The sequence below is a fragment of the Pistacia vera genome, unplaced genomic scaffold (assembly GCF_008641045.1).
Source record: "Pistacia vera cultivar Batoury unplaced genomic scaffold, PisVer_v2 Contig234, whole genome shotgun sequence".
NCBI lineage: Eukaryota > Viridiplantae > Streptophyta > Magnoliopsida > Sapindales > Anacardiaceae > Pistacia > Pistacia vera.
The window spans coordinates 776,803-798,508 of NW_022196040.1; the positions used below are offsets into that span (position 1 = coordinate 776,803).

The 21,706-nt window shown below is 33.7% G+C and overlaps 3 protein-coding genes across 4 annotated transcripts; all 3 read left to right on the top strand.

Annotated features, from left to right (window-relative positions):
• The first annotated feature begins 552 nt into the window (after nt 1–552).
• LOC116131541 (aspartic proteinase-like protein 1) lies at nt 553–4,912 on the top strand. Of its 2 annotated transcripts, XM_031417188.1 has the most exons (10): nt 556–1,042; nt 1,212–1,350; nt 1,755–1,996; nt 2,092–2,319; nt 2,479–2,617; nt 2,698–2,768; nt 2,854–2,953; nt 3,336–3,396; nt 3,495–3,566; nt 4,296–4,912. In XM_031417188.1, the coding sequence occupies exons 1-10, from the start codon at nt 717–719 to the stop codon at nt 4,532–4,534; spliced, it is 1,617 nt and encodes a 538-aa protein (XP_031273048.1). In that variant the 5' UTR covers nt 556–716; the 3' UTR covers nt 4,535–4,912. The 2 variants fall into 2 exon arrangements, with proteins under 2 accessions (XP_031273049.1, XP_031273048.1); XM_031417189.1 differs by lacking the exon at nt 3,495–3,566 and having other exon boundaries at nt 553–1,042.
• A 3,503-nt stretch (nt 4,913–8,415) lies between these two features.
• LOC116131546 (heavy metal-associated isoprenylated plant protein 24) lies at nt 8,416–9,373 on the top strand. Its single transcript, XM_031417197.1, has 2 exons — nt 8,416–8,857; nt 8,955–9,373. The coding sequence occupies exons 1-2, from the start codon at nt 8,701–8,703 to the stop codon at nt 9,248–9,250; spliced, it is 453 nt and encodes a 150-aa protein (XP_031273057.1). The 5' UTR covers nt 8,416–8,700; the 3' UTR covers nt 9,251–9,373.
• A 5,048-nt stretch (nt 9,374–14,421) lies between these two features.
• Nucleotides 14,422–15,410, top strand: LOC116131504 (agamous-like MADS-box protein AGL104). The gene is made up of 3 exons (XM_031417150.1): nt 14,422–14,606; nt 14,942–15,128; nt 15,285–15,410. Exons 1-3 carry the CDS (start codon nt 14,422–14,424, stop codon nt 15,408–15,410), a joined length of 498 nt encoding a protein of 165 aa, XP_031273010.1.
• Nucleotides 15,411–21,706: the final 6,296 nt, after the last annotated feature.

Below are 21,706 nucleotides of genomic sequence, written 5' to 3' on the forward strand. Positions count from 1 at the left end.
CGATTGTTTATTGTAAGAGGGATCCTTCAAACTCTTTTTCCTTTTACCAGGCCCAAAACGGTAAAGAATCCTGAAGCCCAGCCCGTATAAGCTTTAATTTTAAACATGATAGGGTAACTTTTCTTTAAATTTGTTTACTCAATAATATTATCACACAAATTTATGTTTTTTTTTTTTTTAATTATCAATTAATATTAACTATTTTTTTGAATTTTGATAAGTGATTGACGGTAACCTGTCCCTTTCATTCCCGACTTGAATGCTCTGACGAAACCACCGTCTGTTTGGCTCTATTTCATTCCCACTAATTAAATCCCTTTCCCTCCAAAAAAAAAAAAAAAACTCCACCTGGATTCCGCCATTCAAAAAAGAGTCCCGCCACGTGTCAAACATTGGTCATTAATTCTTGATTAACTGTTAACCACCATCATTATCATTTCTCTTAAATTTAAAATTTGAAACCTCATTGGCCCAGACGATTATTACTTGCCATTTAGCAATAGCAACTCTCGCACTCGCAGCCTGCTACTAGTGTGTTCTATGTTACTAGGTTTTCACGTGACGCACTTTCTAAAGTAAAAAAACTCCAACCGTATTATTGGCCTCAGCTAGTGCTCACTACGCACCCCCCCACCGCGCACTTTAGTACTCAAAGTTCAATAAAGCTCTCACATTATACATTACTATCTCTTTCTCTGTCACTCTCCGTACCTATAATGGCGAATCGTCTGTTTATTTTGCTGGTCTCGTTGTTTAGTTACTTGTTGTTCGATGGATCGGCTGCTGTCACGTTTTCTTCGAAGCTGATACACCGATTTTCCGACGAAGCGAAAGCGAGATGGATTTCGAGAGGCGGTGACGCGTCGGCTGCTGCTTCGTGGCCGAACAAGAAAAGTGTGGAGTATATGGAGGTGCTCTTTGGTAACGACTTGAAACGGCAGAGAATGAGAGTGGATTTACAAAGTAGTAACAAATCGCAGTATCAATTACTGTTTCCCTCTCATGGAAGCCAGACACTTTACTTCGGAAATCAGTTTTATTGGTGAGTGAAACTCGTTGCTATTTCTATTTGTTTGGTTCCGGAGAAAACGAAAGGTTTTTTTTTTTTTTGTTGTTGTTGTCAACTATTAATAAACAAAAACATTTAATTGATGGATTGCCCTATTAAGAATATGTTTTTTGTGTGTATGAATCATGATTTGGTAATTCAGGTTACACTACACGTGGATTGATATAGGGACACCAAACGTTTCGTTTCTGGTTGCATTGGATGCTGGAAGTAATATATTATGGGTCCCATGTCAATGTAAACAATGCGCTCCTTTGTCTGCCAGTTACTATACTTCTTTGGTAGGCCATTTTTTCTTTTTGTTTTGAAGTTTGTAACGGTTTCATTTTCATGTGCTTGGTTAATATCAAATTCTACTTGATATAAGCGATACAGAGGGTTCTAGCCATAAAAATTTTATGGTTTGCTTATGAATTGATATTGTAATGGTAATTGCTACTACTGGCCTTCATTGTTTAAACAGTGAGAAAATCTGAAGGTAAATGCCAATCTTAATTTTTATGTTTTAGTTTTCCCTTTTATATTAAAATTTGGTATCGCTGGAGCATGTTGAAAGGACTCTGAATGTGGAAGCATTAAACGACTTGTGGAATGCTTTGGCTAGGAATTGGTAACAGATTTAGCATTTTAATTCCAATGATTGATTGGCAGGTGCTCCCTTGTATTTGGAGCATCCATTGTGCAGGAAAGAGACCTGAGTGAGTATGATCCGGCAACATCGAGCAGCAGCAAAAACCTATCTTGCAGTAATCAGTTATGCAAGTCTCGCACAAACTGCAATAGCTTGAAGGATCCCTGCCCTTACGTTGCTGAATATGCTTCAGAAGATACCTCAAGTTCTGGATATCTGGTTGAAGACGTATTACACTTAGCTTCAGTTAGCAAACATGCAACCCAAAGTTTGGTGCAAGCATCAGTTATTATAGGGTGTGTTTATGTGGTTTTTTCCTTCAATGTTTATCAACCAGATATATATGTGCTTAAATTTATGATTCTTTCTGGTACATGTTTCATTTCATCAGCTGTGGTAGGAAGCAAACTGGCAGTTATTTGGATGGAGCAGCTCCAGATGGACTAATGGGATTGGGACTTGGAGACATTTCAGTACCAACTTTGCTTGCAAAAGCAGGATTAATTCTGAATTCCTTCTCGATTTGTTTTGATGAGAATGATTCAGGGAGAATTTTCTTCGGAGATCAAGGGCCTGCCTCTCAACAGTCTACTTCATTCTTGCCCATAGGAGAAAAATAGTATGCCATCTATGTATATTTTACTGGATATATTTCCCTTACCCTGTCAAGGGAGCTAGAAGTAAAAAACTACAGCAGTTCTATTAGCTTTTCGTAGTTCTTTGGGTGCTTTAATAGATTTGTTGACTAATCTTGTAGTTTGTCTGTTAATTGTTTCAGTGACACCTATTTTGTTGAGGTGGAGTCTTACTGTGTCGGAAGTTCTTGTCTTCAGCAATCTGGATTCCAAGCATTGGTTGATAGTGGTTCATCGTTCACATTTCTTCCAGCTGACTTATATGATAAAGTTGTTTCGAAGGTGCTTCAATTGTCCTGATTTTACTTTATAAATGTGTTACAATGTTATATGGCCCAAAGATGATTATGTCTTTATAACAGTTTGACAAACTTGTGACTGCTAAAAGAATTGACCTTCAAGGAAATTCCTGGAAGAACTGCTACAATGCCAGGTTGGATTCTAAATACAGAGAGTTTAGGAAAGCTTTTTTTTCTTATATCTTCAGAACTCAATGTCAGCTATTTTATTTGAAACAGTTCAGAGGAGCTGCATAGCATTCCCAACATGAGGCTCATATTTACTACAAACCAAAGCTTTTTAGTCCATAATCATATATATTCCTTTCCTGAAAATCAGGTAGCTTATCTTGCTGGCTTAACTTTACTACATTTGAGTCTAAACTTATGGGTCTATTAATTTCAAAGAAATATGGTCTAAAACAGAGGTAGATTTAATTATTATAAACTTTTAGTGTTCTGGATTTCATTTTCTAGTTCGCAACATGTATTTTTCATTGGTGTGAAGTTTACTTATACAATCTTTAAGGTTGTTATATACAATTTTAAGTCTATTTGGTCGATATCACCCATTTTTCTTATTTATATATATGGATATTAGGATATAGATAATTAGATATCTTCCAGGTTCTTCTGTTGCACGTTCTCTCTTGATTGTTCCTCTTTTTAGTTGATGGAAAAACTGTTCATGTTGGATAATAAATTGTCCGGATGTTGTGCAGGGATTTACAGTATTCTGTTTAACTGTAATGCCTGCAGATGGAGACTTTGGTATTATTGGACGTGAGTACATTATTGCAGTCTTCAATTTTACTTTTCTATCTCCTTCTCCCTGTCTTTCTTCATGTTTTAAGACACTAGATTTAATCCATGTCTTGCAGAAAACTTCTTGATGGGCCATCTCATGGTCTTTGATAGGGAAAATTTGAAGTTGGGTTGGTCACATTCCAATTGTAAGTGTTTGAGGGTTTCTTTGTTTCTTAAATGAATATTGTCCTAAGAGTTGGTAGACATTATTTTTTAAAAACTAGCTTTGCAAGCTTTGACATCTGAAAGTGAAAAATAAAAATCTAAGGGTCTGAAAGTAAGATTTTAGCAAGATTATGTAATGCATTCTTTTAGTTATTAGCTGTCTTTTTTTATTTTTTTTAAATGGTCAAGAGTTCACGTGGAGAATTGATATATCGAAGAACAGATCAAATTTGTTATGATCTTTGTAGGAACTTGGTGAACTTTTCCCTTTTTTCCTTCCAAATTATGCATCACTCTTATCATTGTTGTGGATTTTATCGGGTTTCTCTGTTACTGAGGTGGCCGTGTAAAGTTAATGTTAAAATCAGGTGGCATCCTTGCTTTAATAAATGAAGTGTACCTGTTGTTTACTGTTAACGCTTAGTACCATGAGGTTAAACAAAGTTCTTGGTAAAATCAGGTGTACTTTTAATCTTTTATACCAATCTAGTTGTCCTTGCCATTTGTTCTTTGAAAATATACGAGGAAAGAAAAATGCACCTTATTTTTTAAAATGCTGTAGAAAAGAAATCCTTCTGGAAGAGAGTTAACTTGGCTGTGCAGTACTATGTTAAAAATTTCTGTCTCTGATTTTCCTTCCCTTTCTGTGTTTGTGGTTTAAAACCATTTTCTATTTAGGTCTTAATTTAATACCATTTTTGTTTCAACAGGTGAAGATGTGAGTGACAGCTCACACGTACATCTTGGGCCGCCACCTGATGTTGGATCTCCGAACCCATTGCCAACCACTGAGCAACAGAGCACCAATAATGCCAGCGCAGCTTCACCTGCCACTGCCAAAAGGGCTTCGTCAAAGTCCTCTGCACCGTCCATCCTGCAACTTCATTCTCTGCTCCGTCTGATGAGTTCATTGATACTGTTAATGTGTTTGTTTGTTCCATCTGATTAATTCTCTATCTTGTAAATCTTGTCCATTCTTGGCCTAACTCTCTCAGCTTACCGAGTGTTCACTTTTTATTATTAGGTTATTGTATTGATTGAGGTCGGTAGAAAGAGTTATCTTCTACAGCTGTAGTCTCTGCGAGGTCACATAGGTAAATTAAGCTATGTTTTGTTTAAATCATAGCGATAAACTGGTGGGCTATGTAGGATCATGAAACCATTAGGTCCATTACATCACCTAGTCCTAGAAGAAACTATTGCATAATTGCTTAATTTCCGTGATGGGGACTGGTTTGGCTTGTTTTTAGAAAAATGGGGACAATATTTGTCACATAGCTATTATAAAACGTATGTCAAGATCTTGTGTTAATTTAAATGAGAACATTCAAAGTACGGGTGCACACGTTGGCAGTGCCTTGCTCAATTATTTATATGAATTATGGCATTATTAAAATGTTTTGGCTATAAGGCCCAATCGACAATAATTATAAGGGATATTAATTATATATTTAGGAACAATGTTTGCATGAAATGATAGAAAAAAGACAAGTTTTAAATTGTTCAATTTAGGAATATTTAATGGTGATTTGTTGCTCTAAATTGAACTATTTAAATCTGGTATTTGTTTTCTATCATTTTATACGAACTTTGTATCTTAATCAATCTTGTATTATTGACACGTAAATTGTCACATCATTTAAGATACAAAATTGGAATCCCGATCTTTTTATATGTAGCTTTATTGAAATCGATATCCCTAATTATAACCCTGGTGGAGTATAACTCAGAATTTGAATTTGAATGTCCAAGAGCTGAGAGTTTGAGACAATTAAGATTACAATTAATACTGTAACTTAGAATTTGAATTTTAATGTCCAACAGCTTAGACAATTAAGATTACAATTAATACTATAGTGGAATTTAGTTTTAGTTAAGAGGAATTCAATTTGATAAAGATATGGGCTTGAATTTGGTTGTAGATATTAAGGAGGAAAAAGTTTCAATAATACTAGATGTACCATACAAAGATTTTTGTACAAACTGATGTAGTACAAACTGAATGGAAGAGTGAATATAAAAAGTTAAAGGATGCGTTTGTTTTGTTATTTTGGATATGATTTTGGGAATAATATTAGGTAGTTGAATAGAGTGAGTATTACGAGCTAAAATTTAAAAATTAACAAAAAAAAACCCGGTAGGTTTGCTAATTTAACTAAACACCGCAATATATAAAAATTTTGTAAAATGACAAAAACACCTCCACCCACCCACAATGCCATATTCTAGCCATCACCGCTGAAATCTGGTCGGAAAATGGCATTACAAGGCAGACCGGTCGGATCTGGCTGGTCGTGCGTCGATATGGTTTTTTTCGGCAAGATCCACCAGGGATCTAGCCGGAAAAGGTTAGATATACGGCCAGATCTGGCTGTCGACGACCGCAAAAGGCCAGATTTGGCTATCAGCGATAACTAAAGATATGGTCGTCATTGTTGGTCAACGACGGCCAGATCTGGCTGTCGCTGTGGATCTCACCAGAAAATGCCAGATTGGCGAATTACTGACCAATTTCGATCGTTTCTACGCTGTTGTGATAGATTCCGGCAATCGCCGATGATGGTTGTCGAAATTTGGTAACTATGGGTGGGTGGGAGTGTTTTTGTTAATTTTTAAATTTTTTTTCCAGGGGTGTTTAATTAAATTAATAAATTTAAGGCATCTAAATGTAATTAAAAAAAAGAATAGTATTTCCCAAATAATTAAACAAACATGTATTTTGGGAATAGGATTGGGGACAGGATAAGGAATAATAAAACAAATACATCCAAAATTACCATATTAACTTTTCTATTTATTTTATGCCATATCAATTTATACATAAATTTTATAAGATTTGTTTATAAATGTAACATTACTCAAAAAGCTTGTAGTAACATTGCTCAAAAAGCTTGTAGTACGAGCTTACCTTCTTTGGTTGTTTACCAACTACTACTATAATATGAAAATAGAAAGAAATCATCTTACGCTAGTGCTTAATCTTTAATTTTTTAGTCGTTTAAATTTTATGCGTAAATAAAAAAAGTTTGACCTTTTGAACATAAATAATTATAGGATTAAAAGGCACATAAAAAAGTAACAGTAAACAAACAATGGTTTAGTTGCATTATAGGTAAGAATTAGGCTATGTGGATGTGATTGAGATTGAGATTGGGATTGGTATCTTTAATTTATCTTGGTGTTTTCACTTTGAGAGAGCAAAAGTAGACGGGGGCTGGTAGAAGGCCAAACTCAGTTTTCTTGCTATGGACAATTATTGAATTGTTTGCAATATATGAGTGGTGCATTTTTGTTTCGTGGCTTCATTCATGGGGTCCTCATCCATCTTATCGCAAAACTAAAAGCTTTCTTTTACAAATAAGTGGGAAGATATATCTCTTTCTCATTCAATGACGCCCATGGAAATTATAAAAAAAAGATAGGGACAAGTGTTAAGGTCATGAAATTTGTTAGGTCATTTCAATCTCAATCTCAACCACCTAAAAAGCCTCAATTAATGATGATTAATTATGTGCAAGTCTGTGATTTATGGAAGGGTTTTGATTTGCTTATTGAACAGGGACTTGTCTTCCTATCGCAATCATAAAGCAGTGTTCTTAGCAGTTAAGCTTTGTAGATATGGATCACATTTGCACCTGAATATACTTTTAGAAATTTTATGTGTAAAGTATATTTGTTTGTATATATGAATAGTTTGAGATGAAAAATTCTGATATTCCTTACTTGGTGGCAATGGTGAAAACGATGGAGATAATGAGTTCAAACCCTTTTATCACTGTATGGTTTCAGATTATGCCATTTGTAAATTGCCAATATGTTGTACTGGTCCATTGATGGTGTTATATATCTGTCCCGTGGAACACACTCTGTCTGGTAACCTCAAAACAAGAGAATAATTAATTCCAGAAATTCTTCTCCAATGGTCATGATCGACCATGAAGATCATTACAAACTTCATTTAATTGATTAGGCAGTTAGCACAGTACAATAATGTTCACCCATTTCTGGCAATTGAAGCACCTGGACATATCTCTTTGGTTACAGTAGAGGATGAGGCAAAGGAATACCTCATTTTCATTGGTTAAATTTTTTATAAAGATGGAGACGATTTGGAACTCTGAAAATTTTCAACGCGTTGTCACTTGTCACAAACCCACTTGTAGCTTTAGTTTATTCTTTGTTAACTTTTCTTTTTCTACAGTCGCACCGCCCAATCATTCATAAACCCAATCAACTAAGCAACTCGTAATTCACCAAGTGGATAATATATACAAAAAAAATATATATATATATATATATATATACTTTTTTCTTTGCTACGTGGAGTCCATCTCATCCGTTGGGATCTACCATTTCCACGTTTCACCTAGATCTTCTGATACGTGGCGTCTACTGATGCTATCATGATCCGAAAACACAGTCTATTAATTAATATATCTGAAACAAATTTTCAGTATTCAACTTTTGACAAGGTCTCTTTCCGCGAGCACTACTGTAAAGTCTTTGTGCTTGTTTGCTTGTACCTATATTTGGGTGGTTTAATGCATGGTTTAGAAGGTGTTCATGCATGCACCAACTTTGCTTATTATAATTCAATCAGATTAACAATAAAGCAGATTCAAGCTTTTAAAGTGTTTTATTTTTGTGTTTGTTCTCTTAAGAGATTAACAAGAGAATCCACAAAGGTGTCAAGGAAGTTTCTAGGAGAACCCCACACTTTTCATATTTCTTTTTTATTTTTAATTTCCATAGAATCTCATTAGATTTTTCCCTATTTTTTTAATTAATTAATAATTGAAGACCTGTGTCTGATTTAACACTATAAATAATCTATAATACAAGCCTTCTACACCAAGACCATTCAGTATCCATCTTCTGATCTTACTTCACTCATCAACGTTAATTTCTCTCTACTCTTTAGTCTTTACGCTTCTCTCTTGTATTTCTTTAATAACCATTTGTAGCAAAAAGACGTTGGAAGCGGTAGTCTTTTTATTCAATCTTACTGGAGGAGCTTCTTTGGATTTTGTTTCTGTCAATATTATCTTCAAGTTCTTCTCTCCGCTACTCATAAATTACCATCCAATAGTGCTTTGAAATAACAAAAAAAAAAAAATGGGAGTTGAAGGCACTTTGGAATATCTTTCTGATTTACTAAGCAGTGTAAAAAGGAAGAGGAAGAAGAAGCAAACACAGACAGTAGCACTTAAAATAAGGATGGATTGTGAAGGCTGTGCGCGGAAGGTCAAGGGTGTTCTCTCTTCAGTAAAAGGTTAATATATATTTTGCCTTCATCTTCATTATTTATATTTCCATATCATTCATTCATTAATTCGTTTGAAATTAACAATTATTTTCTGAATTTGCAGGAGCAAAATCCGTGGATGTGGACTTGAAACAACAGAAGGCGACTGTAATCGGACGCGTTGATGCAAAGAAAGTATTGGCAGCGGCTAAGTCAACGAAGAAGAAGGTGGAGATGTGGCCTTACGTACCCTATAGTCTTGTGGCAAATCCATACGTTTCTCAGTCTTATGACAAGAAGGCGCCTGCTAATCACGTGAGGGCCGTTCCACCCACAGCCACCATCACCGAGACCACTATGGACGAAAATTACACCTCCATGTTCAGTGATGACAACCCTAATGCTTGTTCAATCATGTGAATATGTAATAGATATACACATGTATTTACACCCAAAAATAAATAAAAAAAATCTAGTAATTGTGAGCAAATAGTTGATACAAATACAATGGCCAAATTATGATGATTTTTATTTATTTTTAAATGAATTTTTGTAGTGGATGTGGAGGTGTATGAAGGGCCAATTTGATAAAATAATTTGGGTTTTTCTGCAACAGCTAACCACATATCTAAATATAATATTAATTTCTATAAATACTATATGTTTGTATTTGCATGAAACCTTGCGCTATATAGGTAGCTCTATTTTTCATTCAATTGATCATCGGCACTCATAATCTGTATTAAGTTTCTATTGCAGCTTTTAATAAAATATAATCTATATTATAGATTTGCAGATATATTTGTGGTCGGGATCATGGAAATCGACATAAATTAATGGTTTTTTTCGATCTGTATGCTATAAAGCAAAAGTTGATGATAAGACAGCCCTTAAAATATAGGAAAATCGGAAGTCTGGGAAATACTATTTGATCAAAATGGTAACATACCCGATGAATGAATTTAATATATAAATACATTTTAATCAGTTACAAATATACTTTAAGAGAATATAATATATAAATACATGGTCATGAATATAAATATATTTATAATTTCCATTTTAATCAGTTATAAATATTAAATACAGTTCAAGAGAAATGGAACCAAATAGATGCACTTACAAACTCCGTGATTGAATCTTGGAACCAATTAAAGTAAACATGTAGCATGTAAACTGTAAAGTAACCTTTGTAGCGTGAATATTCTATTCTATACCTAATTTGGATAACATGAAATGATTCCTTGTTTGAAAAGAAATGGAGTTGGTAATTCTAACTCAGTCAAAGGCAAGTATATTAATCTCCAAACACTGGAACTCCTCACCATTAACATTAAGAAATGAATCTGGAAACCGACCATTTGACGAATTGCACAAGCAAGTCTTTTACTCCAACGTTTTGAGACCCTTCACTATTGGCTGAAACAATATGTTATTTCTTTAAAACGTTTTGACTCCCTCTAATTCTAAACACGAGCTTGGATGTTAAGTTATCGACAAGAACGTTGTGTTGATCTTAACAGGGATATACTTTTACAAGTCAAGTAGTCAACCCTTTAGATAATCTCTTTTACAATTTTGAGAGGAAAATAAGGCTCCTGCCGTCTTGTTACACTGTTTGTTCGGTCAATATACACTACTTGTAGATTTCATATCCAGAGATTGATAGTATACCAGAAGAAGAGAGAGCCTTACCCTTAAACCATTCTAATGTAGATATTAAATCATACATTTTGCATATGTATTTTAATGGAATAATTTTTGAAATTGTATTGAATAACATTTAATTGGATTAGATTATATAAGAAGAATAATATATTGTTCTATATTGTGTTTGGTGGAGTACAATACTAAATTAAACTATACAAAATAATTACTCAATTTTTTTTTTTTTTTTTTACAAGGGTGCGACCATATCAACACTAATGCATCGGATCCTATCAAAAAGCTACCTTTGAGTAGCCGAGTGATTGAATAGAGATTCTTGGAGTATTACCTAAGGGGTATTAAGTTTGATTCACCTCGATTATTAATAGGGATGATTACTAAATGTTTATCTGATTGTTAACTTCAAAGTCCCGAGAATTAGTTGAGGTGTGCGCTGACCCAGACACCTTGGTAAAAAAAAAATAAAATTCAAATTTCATCATTAAAATAATATTATTAAAAAAAGCTAATTAAAATTTAATTTTTAAATACTTGTTATCTTATAACAAATATTGATGAAAAGTAAAAAAAACGTATTGGAATTCATTTTTATAATTATTCTATTTAATAGTAAACTATATAAATAAAATATAACTAATTAGTTAATTATTAATAATTTACCGAGGCTTGTACTAGACTAGCTGGACGGTGGCGGGCAACGGTCAAGCTAATGCGCTTGGAACGGGACAGCAGACTGTTGCAGTCGGCATCTGGTCCCGCCCAAATTAATGGCGTGTTTTAGACTTTTAGTTCAGGAGTAATGTTAGCATTTCATCACTTTTTACACCATTTTTATTTAATTATGGGTGGTGTATGTTACAATCACATAAATTTTTAATTATTTTAAATTTTTAATATTATAATAAAATTTATGTGATATATCACATTACAATGTTTATAAAATAATATAAAAAAATAATATAAGTCTAACATTACTCTTTAATTCAGTAATACTGCACATAAATGACACAATAAAAGGTTATTCGTTATTTATTTTTGCTTTTTAAATTTATGTCACATCCTTTTGACCAGTCACAGCTTAAGCACGTGAGCTTAGAAAGAGTGGGTATGGATTTAACGAAAATGAATTCTCAGTTGGGTTCCAACACAAATGAGTTGTGTTTTATGGAATTGGGTTGTACAAAGTCCGGGTACTCATGGATCATCAATATTTGGACTTTACATGTCGGTTCAAATCCATCCTACTTTTCGGATTGGGCCAAGATCACACCTATATCCTCGCACACTTTTGCTTATCACTTTAGAGTCACCTTTACAACAAGATTTAATACAATCTATATATTTATTTAAATTTTTTTTTGACATATAAATTATAGACGATAAATCTATAATTGATCTGAACAGGATTGATCTTGTGATATGAGGCCATTGACAATCTCGTAAACCTACAAGAACAAAGAAAGCCAACTTAAAGGCTTCGGAGACACCAATGTGCATGATGTTTGCCATAGACACTTTGACACTTAAGTAAGTATGATTGAAGGGAAAATATAAGTAAGATTGAGAGCGGGAAAGAATTTATCGGAAGTGTTTGGCTAGGGAAAGACTATTGTGCCGTAGACACTCCAACGCTCAAGTTAGTATGGTTGAAGGGAAAATATAAGTAAGACCGAGAGCAGGAAAGAATTTACCGGGAATGTTTGGCTGGGGCAAGACTATTGTAAAGTGGTCGGAAGACTGTTGTATGGTGACTAAGGGAAGTAAAGTTAGTCAAAACTAAACTTTTAGATGGGAAAAAGAGGCGGTTCTTAAGAGCAAGAATTTTCAGAGTTAGAGTTATAGGTGGGATATGAATGAACTATGAGAGTCGACCCTTGTTTATATAATGAGCCTAGGAGGCTCGAATCCTAGTGAAACTCTGAGTTCTACTGCTTTAGGAGTTCCAGTAAATAGGAAATTTGTAATATTTATTCATGTAGAAGTAAAAATATTAGTTCATGTAAGATTAGGAATCTTGGATGGACTAGGAAGTGAATGAGACTTTGAGTCATATTTTGGAAAGGATATGAGCTAATGGGTTGGAGCTTAATTTAGTTTAACTTGTAGAAATGCCTAACTCATGGAATAGCCCAAAGCATAAATTAGCCCAGTTCGAAGGATGGCCTTGATCATAGAGTGATTCAACTCATAAAGTAGCGAGAGGGTTGACTTGTGGTGTGGACCAACTTGTAGAATGGGCCAATCTATAGAATGAACTTTCTAACAAAGTGGGTCATCCCCTTGGATGGTTAATTCACAAAATGGATTTAAGTGTGAGCTCAACTAGAATTGGACGGAGGCATTGGGCCGTAGATCATTTATTTCGTTATTGGATCTGACAAGGCTCAATATAATTTTTGGCGCATACATAAATGATATGAAAATTCATTAGCTAGGTAAATGATGTAAATAAAATCTTCAAATTACAACCATTGGATTAAAGTAAGAATGATTCTTAAAGAGAGGTGATCATATTATATGATTATAAACATTATATAATAATATGACTCTCTTAGTTGTTAAGCAACTTATATATAATGTGAGAAACTATATATATAAGCAACTTATATATATATATATATAAAGACGAAATCCATAACTGGATGTAAACAAAAATTATAACGTATGTAGTTCTGTGACTATATGTGCCAGTATGTATGACAAAAAAGACTAGGAAAACCATGAATTGGATTTGGTGGCGTGTAGCTAGAAAACATATCAGTTTTTTTTTTTTTTTTTAATGACCGGCGTGTTTGGACCAGCTTACGGACATCTCAACTAATCCATCAGTACCCTGAAACTACCGACCCGGTAAAAATTCAAATGACTATCCTTATTAACAGTGAAGGAGAGACTTGAACTCATAACTTATTGAGTAATAAATCAAAGAGTCCCTATCTAACCGCTTTGTCACTTAGAGTTAGTTCAACCCATATATCTGTTTACTGTTTGTTATATTTATCTGCTTGAAGCATATATAAGCCATCCGTGCTTGGTTTGTGAGATTTGAGTAGCTACCATCTCAACAAAGATATCAAACATTACCTTGCTATGTGGGTTTGTCTATTGGAAACACAGACGAGAATGAATAAAGACAAAGGACTTGGAACTTGCGATGAAATATAAAAATGTCTCAGTTAAAATAATAAGCATATATACCCACCAAGTTAATTAAAAGAATATTTCATGTCTATTGCTTTCGACCAACCGATTAATCTGATTCAATATTTCACATAATGTTAATATAATTAAAAATATCTTAGTTTCCGTAGAATGAAGACGAAGGTTTTGACCTACATGTGCATAAATAGCGAAAGGACGTGATTACTTGTCTGTATAAAATATGAATATATAATATGCTCATAAAATATAAATATATGAAGAGTCTAACTCTAAGAGCTAGAAATTTACGATATTTTCGGTTGTTTGGTTAGGCGGAGATTTTTATTATAAAAACTAATATTTATTTTGTTATGTTTCATTTTGGAGATTCGAAAGGCAAAGGTGCACACAAATAATGGAACCAAAGGTAAAAAGGTTCACCAATAGGCTTAGCTATGATTATGAACCATTGAATCGAATGCCGAGTTCTCACAGCCAACAGACCCTTTTCTTTTAAAACCTTTCAATCTCTCCACAGTCCTCCATTTATAACCATATTTCTCTCTATCTCTAATGCTTAACAACCCTTCTTTTCAGGGCCATGAATTGGTTATACATATATATAGCAACGCCATAGATTTTCTTCTTCTGAAAATAAGAAAGAGCAAAGCTCTTTGATTCCAATTTAAAAAGTTTCTATCACCAGTATATATATAAATATATTTTTTTTTTCTTTGGGTGCATAGACAGATCACATAGGTGCCAGCTAGTTGATCATCAACATGGGTCGTGTTAAATTGGAGATTAAGAGAATAGAAAACAACACAAATCGGCAGGTTACGTTTTCGAAGCGTAGGAATGGCCTCATTAAGAAGGCTTATGAACTTTCCATCCTTTGTGATATTGATATCGCTCTTATCATGTTCTCCCCTTCTGGTCGTCTTAGTCACTTTTCTGGCAAAAAAAGGTNTGATATAACAATCTAAGTGAAAAGCAAAGAAATTAAAATTACAAAGTTATACATATCCAAACTCCTTAAACATGAAAGGTAAATAATAAGAAGCAAATAAAGAGCAAAATGCACAAATAAAAACCCCTTTGAGTAAATGCTTTAAAATCAAATAAACTGATAATGCAAAAGATCCAAATTGAATAATGTAAGATGCCCATGTATTTTTTTTTTTTTTTTTTTTTTACCAGTGCACGTATTTTTTTAAACTAATAAATTTATAGTAAAAATTTCTATCTTCTTTCAAATTTTGAGTTAAAACTTGTCATTGAAGCAATCAGTTATACTTTCAGGGATCTATCAACCACGATGTATGATCCATTGTTGCAATTAACCAGCTCGAACACGGGTCCACATGGCATAGGAGAATGCCAAATCACCAATCCAGGTGGCGAAAATTATCCCACGTGGCCTCAGGCTTATGTTTCAACAGGGTTCCATTCCTCTCCCATTTCACCTACCTTATACCCTCAAATTCAGGTTGATAATTATGATGATGTTAACCTTTATTTGTAAACTGTGTGTATATTGTAAATAGAAAAAATAAATAAATAAATGATAAAGATGAGGTGAGACGAAATGAGAATGTTGCTAATTCAATGGGCTTTGGTTGGGCCCATGATATGGTGTGTGCAGCAGCATGGGATGATGGGTACAGAGACAACAGAGACTATGACACGTGAGCAGGTTGATATCCCAATCAATAGCCACGGTGTACAATCTGACAATGAAGGTGCTAACTATGATAACAGAATCCCATAAGTTAATGGGCAATGATACGCCAAGTCGCCAACCCATTTAAACTTTAGATAAAAACATTCATTGTATTGTACTGTATTGAGAATAATTGTGTTATTTCTTATGTAATTTCACTATATATATATAATAATACTATATTTATAAAAAAATCTTACAAAAGATTTTCATACAAAGTGAGGTGGCAAAAAATGAATGAAAGAGTGAAACAAAAGTTAAACTTATTAAATTCACTCTTCCATTCATTTTTTGCCACATCACTTTGTATGGAGATCTTTGTAAAATTTCTTTATAAATGTAGTATGACTCCTATATATAATGTAATCGTAAATATGTAACAGCTTAATGTCATAGGAATTAATACAATTTTGTCAACAACAGCAAGGTTTTTTTTTTTTTTTTTTTTTTTAACTGGAGTCTGCCAAAGCGATCACCCCTAATGTTTGGAACGTACTGGTGTAAACAAGCCGAGCTTTTGGCTTATCGAGCTCGGCTCGTTTACAACAGTGTCGAGCTTGAGCTCGAGCCTGGCGAGCCTCAAAATTGAGACTCGAGCTCGAGCTCAAGCCGGCTCGTGAGCGGAATTCGCGAGCCTTATCGAGCTTGAGCTCCAGCCGGCTCGCGAGCTCGTTATTGTGTTATTTCAAATTTGCACTTTTGGGGGGAAACTGTCATTTTTTAAAACTTTTTTCACTAGAAAATATCGGTTTAATACCTAATAGTTTAAAAAATTATCAAAACACCCTGTGAAGTGTACAATGCTTAGTCGAGCTGACCCACGAGCTGAGCTTCACTGTGTTCGAGCTCGACTCGGTTAACGAATCGAGTTCGAGTCGAGTCGAATTGAGCCTTATTGAGCCGAGTTCTAAACGAGCTTTTATCGGCTCGACTCGGCTCGTTTACAGTCCTATTTGGAAGGACTCGAATTCAGAAATTTATAAAACCTCTTTTTACCTTTTTACTAACAGATCACCAAATGGGGGTTATTGACAACAAAGTTTCTTCTGCAATTACCCAAAGTCCACCCTAGCTAATTAATGACATTGGGCTTGAATTTCTTAATATGAAAATAGGTAATTAGAGAGTTCATAATGTGAAAAAAGGAAAATAATAATAATAATATTATTATATTGATGTGTGTATATTTGTTCTTATCCACTAATTTTGAAAAACAGAAAAAAAAAAAAAAAACCACTGTAGAAAAAAGCCTGTGGTTTTAGAAATACCATTGACAAACTTTAAAAATTCAAAGTAACGTGTAGTGGGAATCTGAAATTTTGAATGTCTTTATATGGAATAGAAGGATAAGTTTGATTGCATGAACTGTGTTTTATGAAAACCAGCCACCAGAAGAGCCATTACGTGTCAAAGCCAGCCCAGGGACTTTAAGTTTTTATTATTAGTTTTAAGAATTCTAATCTGTCAACCCAATCTTATTAAATCCTCTCCACTGTCACTTTCTACTCTTTCACTTTCCTCCCTCCTAATCATCGAATTACAGGAAATCCTATTATTTTAAATTATTTACTATTTACACCTTATCTAATTATTTTCCTATTTCAATTTTATCTTCTTCAAGGATTCATGGCTGTTTAAGAAATTAGGCATTCACATTTTAATTTATTTACACAATTAGAAACTTACCAATTCATTTAAACTTTATAATTATTGAACCCATTTCAATCTTAGAGATTATGTGTTATATAAATGCTTATTACTATGTTCACATTGCCACAAATTTTAATTTTCTTAAATCTTTAATATCTATAAGATTTAGACAATGTATGTAAAAAACAAATGTCGATTGACACGGGACCGTAAACTTTAAAATAATTTGATTACTATCTTTTTAGAATAAATGTCGCTAGAAAACAAAATAGATCTACTATATAACTCACTCAATTTTGAATATCCTAAAAGTTCAATAACGGTATTAACAAAAACTGATTATTAAGATAACTGTGTGTGTGTGTGTGAACGATATAGGATTATATACAAAAACATTTGGCGCGATAAAGTTTATTATTTCACAACATAGTGTACATCTTTATATATTTCTCAAAAACCCATATATATTATATATATATATATATATATAGAAGAACTAAAATGACATAAATTCCAAAAATTTCCTGAATATATCGATAATTATGTCCCCTTTAACAATGTGACACATATTACAATTTTTTCTATAATAAGCTTCCATGGTTCAACTAGAGTTAGTACTCTTTAATCTTTCATTTCCTCCATAGATAATATCAGTTATTACCATCTTAAGTTCTTTTCCATTTTATCCTTCTCTGACTCTCACTCTCACATCTCAATTCCAAGCATTCTCAAAGTCTCTACTACTTCTTTTACTGTGATTTTTCTAACCTTTTTTATTTACATTTCACACATAATCAAATCAAATCTCTAGGAAAGAAACTATTACGAAGAATTAAAGTGAATGAATTAGTTTTCCTTTTTCATAATTTCTTTCTTTGATCCAGTTATGAAATTCCTTAATAATATATATTATAATGTTTATTTATTTATTTATTTATTAATGACTACTAGTGTTTCGCTTCTGACTTTTGTACTGTTTGTTTTTGTATTTTATAATATTTGTGCGGTCTGATTCCTGCTTGCTTGTAAGCATTTTGGTAGAGATTTACAGTGAATTACACAAAAATTACTTAGCGATCGACTATCTTCAATTTATGAATTTCTCTTGCGTTTTTGCATTGTTGGTGTATACTTTCTTCTTCGTTAATATTAATTTTCTTGTTATACCCCCTTTCTATGAGGCGATCCTTTCTGAAAAAAACGAATGATAGCTCAAACTCAAAGTAATTAAAAATAATTATATACATTAACGTTTCAACGGACATGCAATAACAGTTTATGGTTGGATTTATAATTCAATCTTGTTACTTTGTATCAAAGTTTGAGTCTCCGGAGAAATCAGTAGCTCAGTGGAGTTTTCGAGAAGGGCGAGTTCCTCCTGTCGAGGTATTGCCCATTATTAGGAAATGCACTTTATGTCGTCTTGTTTCTTCTTTATGACTAGGGTTTTCTGTAAGGAAGACACGCTGGACATAAATTTAATCCTTCCCATCAAAAAGTCAAACATTGTTACGATTCCCTCTTCCATAAATCGCCAAATGTACAAGCCATACCTGACACGGTCCCAATAAAATTAAAATGTTGAACAAGAAAAAAAAAGAACGCCCTACGGAATTTTACTTTTATATATATATATATATATTTTTATTATATATATATATATTATATATATATATATATATATATATATATATGAGAAATTTATCTATTATAGCAATTTTTTTTTTCCAAGTTTTCTTAGAGGGGATGAGTAGTATGGCATTTAGATACGCTTGTAGTTGTGCGATATAAACCATTTCTTAACTTGTTCACAATGTGTTTTAAATTGATTGAGATCAGATGGATCAGGGTGACCTAGGATCTTCTTTGATGTTCGACTTCGACTTTGATGATGAAGTTCCCGCACTTGAGATACTCCAGTCTCAGTCGCATCCTTGTCAGCAGAATCCACCAATAGTGGATTTCTCACATGTACGTACCACGATATTAAGATTATAATTCACTCCTATAAATATGTATAATAAGTTTAAAGAAGATTAATTCGTTTGTTCGTCATGCAGGAGAAGCCAGGATTTCCATCAGGAAGCAATCCGCCGATGTCAGTGAGCAACCAGAACATCTCAACGTCAGCTCATACTAATCCTACTGAAATTTTGGATCCCTCAGTTGAGAATGCTTCAACCTTGATACCAGTGCCAGTCAATCCGGATCCACTTAAAGAGACAACACAAGCCTCTAATCCAACAGCAGTACATTTTGCTTATCATCACTTCAGTGCTACTCATATTAATTATATATACACGATACATCGTAAAATAACATTATTATCGATTACATATGATGATATGTTAGTTTATGTTTACCAGGAGAACTCGGAACTCCAACCTCCGGCTAAAGATCAAAACAAAGAGCTGCCTGCATCGGATCAAGTGAACTCCGATAGAAATCTCTCACCCCCCGGACATGAACATATTAGTCAAGATAGCACTACAAACCATCCGGTCATTAGTACTGCTCCCAACTTGTCACCGATGCCCCCCTCGTCGTTTAATACTCCATTATCAGGGGCGCCACCACAACAACAACTACCCTATGTTTCAACATTGGTAAGAATGAACTACATAGTATACTAATATAGAAATTATGAGCCAAGAGTCTGTATAATAATTAATTGTGTCATATGTATAGATAGTCCTTGGTTTTCTCATTTTACATTGTTGTCATTTCCATATCAGATGATACATAATAAGAATATAAATTGTACTATACATAGTAAGTGTGTCACATTTCACACACTCAAACTAGACAATTAAACATTTTATATTTCTCCTCCTATTTATTTATAGAGAGGAAAAGTTACATGAATTATTGCTTTCTACCTGAATTTGCCAGCCTTATTGCTTCAAAGGACACTTTCTCTTCTCTTTTTACTTCTTTTTGACGTAAACTAGCTAACTTGTCAGTATAAACACATACACATACCTTAATGTTTTGATTTATTAGTGCTTCATCCTTCGAATTCTTTCGTAATGAAGGAATTATATGATATCTTAAAATACTTATTTTCCTTCTTTCTCTTTAACTTGCTTTATCAAAGTCATACTTATACCTTTCTGTTGTTGATGACTAGGAGAATGTGGAGCTAGGATCATCAATTGGAAGTAGTCAGTCCTTACTAAATTGTGTGAATACCAGCCATAGCCTCATGGGATCAACATATTCAGGTTACGGAGGTTCTGATCCCGCACTTGGAAATGCTACAAATATGCAACAAACCAAATCAACATTCCTCCTTCCTCCATTATCAGGGACCAAATCACTGCAATACCCTCCATTGACGGTATAAATAACTTCATCATTTATGTCTTACATATACATATAAAACAGATTTTTATATTTTTTTTTCATAATCAGGACGAGATAATCCCACAGATGGCTATAGTTCCATCATTTAACTCAGAACATGAGACGAGTTTGAAACATCCAAATCAGCTAATTACTCGCACTGAAAATGGCCTTCCAAATGAGCTACTACTGTACGTCTTCCTCAATTTGCGTACATATTAATGATACTCTATAGTTCTAACCAATATATCACTAATTTCCATTCCTAATTTTCTGTTTTGTTTCCATAGTAAAAAAGGGATGACTCCACTCAATCTATCTTCCACATTGTCTGCTGATCAACTTGCACAGAATCAGCGACCACTTCCTAATTATTATCCAACTTCTTTCCCTCAGAGCTCTGTGAGTACTCACATATGAACTTCCTCCACACTGTACTTACTGTATTTCGTACATGTGTTTCTTAACCATGTTGATATTGTTTGCCATGAACAGACAGGAAAGGGAACTGTAAATCAACAGCTACCCCCTTGGCTTTGTACCCAGAATGCTCCTTTTATGCCTTTGTTAACTCCATCAAGGTACATGACTTACTAGTTACCAAATTTACTATTATTTTATTTGCGTATAAACTATGAGCAATATTGAATTAATCTGAAAGTGGTATATGATTTTATGTCCGTGCTCAATAATCTTATATTTGTTCCCTTGAACTTAGGTCCCAAACCAATCAATTCCAGGCTCCTAATGCATTCGATTCTCAATGCACCAACGCCATGCTACCCGGGTCTTCTGTGCCTATAAGGTGCCTCATATCAAACATTTTACTTAATAATTAATGCTAATTAACTTGCAAAAAGTTGCCTAGTTCACTTCAGAGTTTATATAATTGTCTGCTCTTTAATTGAAGAAATCTAAGTTCGGACATGAGAAATCATGGCCTTGATAAAACTATCATACTAGTAGTAACGGTAGATTGTTTTATATTTAAATATACAATAACAGTAGAAACAATCTAGCTAGCAGTTCCATATAATACGGATTGATTTTGCTCTTATTTCAGGCCCCAAAATTCAGCTAATCAGCTACAACAGTTCATTCCAGTCCCGGAGAATGCCTTTAATACACAATCTCAAAGCTCTATGATTCCTGGATATTCTCCTCTAATGAGGTTCAAAGTTTCATCTATTTATATGGCTTTTTAATAGATACTGCGAACCTGGAGTTGATTTAAGTGGGAAAGTACATACTGACATACAAGCGGCTGAATGCTTTTTTCTATATGTTAGGCCCCAGAATTTACCATATCAATCGAATCAAGTGCCAATGGCACCTAATCTCCAAGATCC

Coding starts and splice junctions, on each gene's coding strand:
- LOC116131504 (XM_031417150.1), top strand. CDS start 14,422: ATGGGTCGTGTTAAATTGGAGATTAAGAGAATAGAAAACAACACAAAT. Junction 15,129..15,284: donor CCTTATACCCTCAAATTCAG/GTTGATAATTAT, acceptor TGGTGTGTGCAG/CAGCATGGGATGATGGGTAC.
- LOC116131541 (XM_031417188.1), top strand. CDS start 717: ATGGCGAATCGTCTGTTTATTTTGCTGGTCTCGTTGTTTAGTTACTTG. Junction 1,043..1,211: donor TTCGGAAATCAGTTTTATTG/GTGAGTGAAACT, acceptor TTGGTAATTCAG/GTTACACTACACGTGGATTG. Junction 3,567..4,295: donor GGGTTGGTCACATTCCAATT/GTAAGTGTTTGA, acceptor TTGTTTCAACAG/GTGAAGATGTGAGTGACAGC.
- LOC116131546 (XM_031417197.1), top strand. CDS start 8,701: ATGGGAGTTGAAGGCACTTTGGAATATCTTTCTGATTTACTAAGCAGT. Junction 8,858..8,954: donor TGTTCTCTCTTCAGTAAAAG/GTTAATATATAT, acceptor CTGAATTTGCAG/GAGCAAAATCCGTGGATGTG.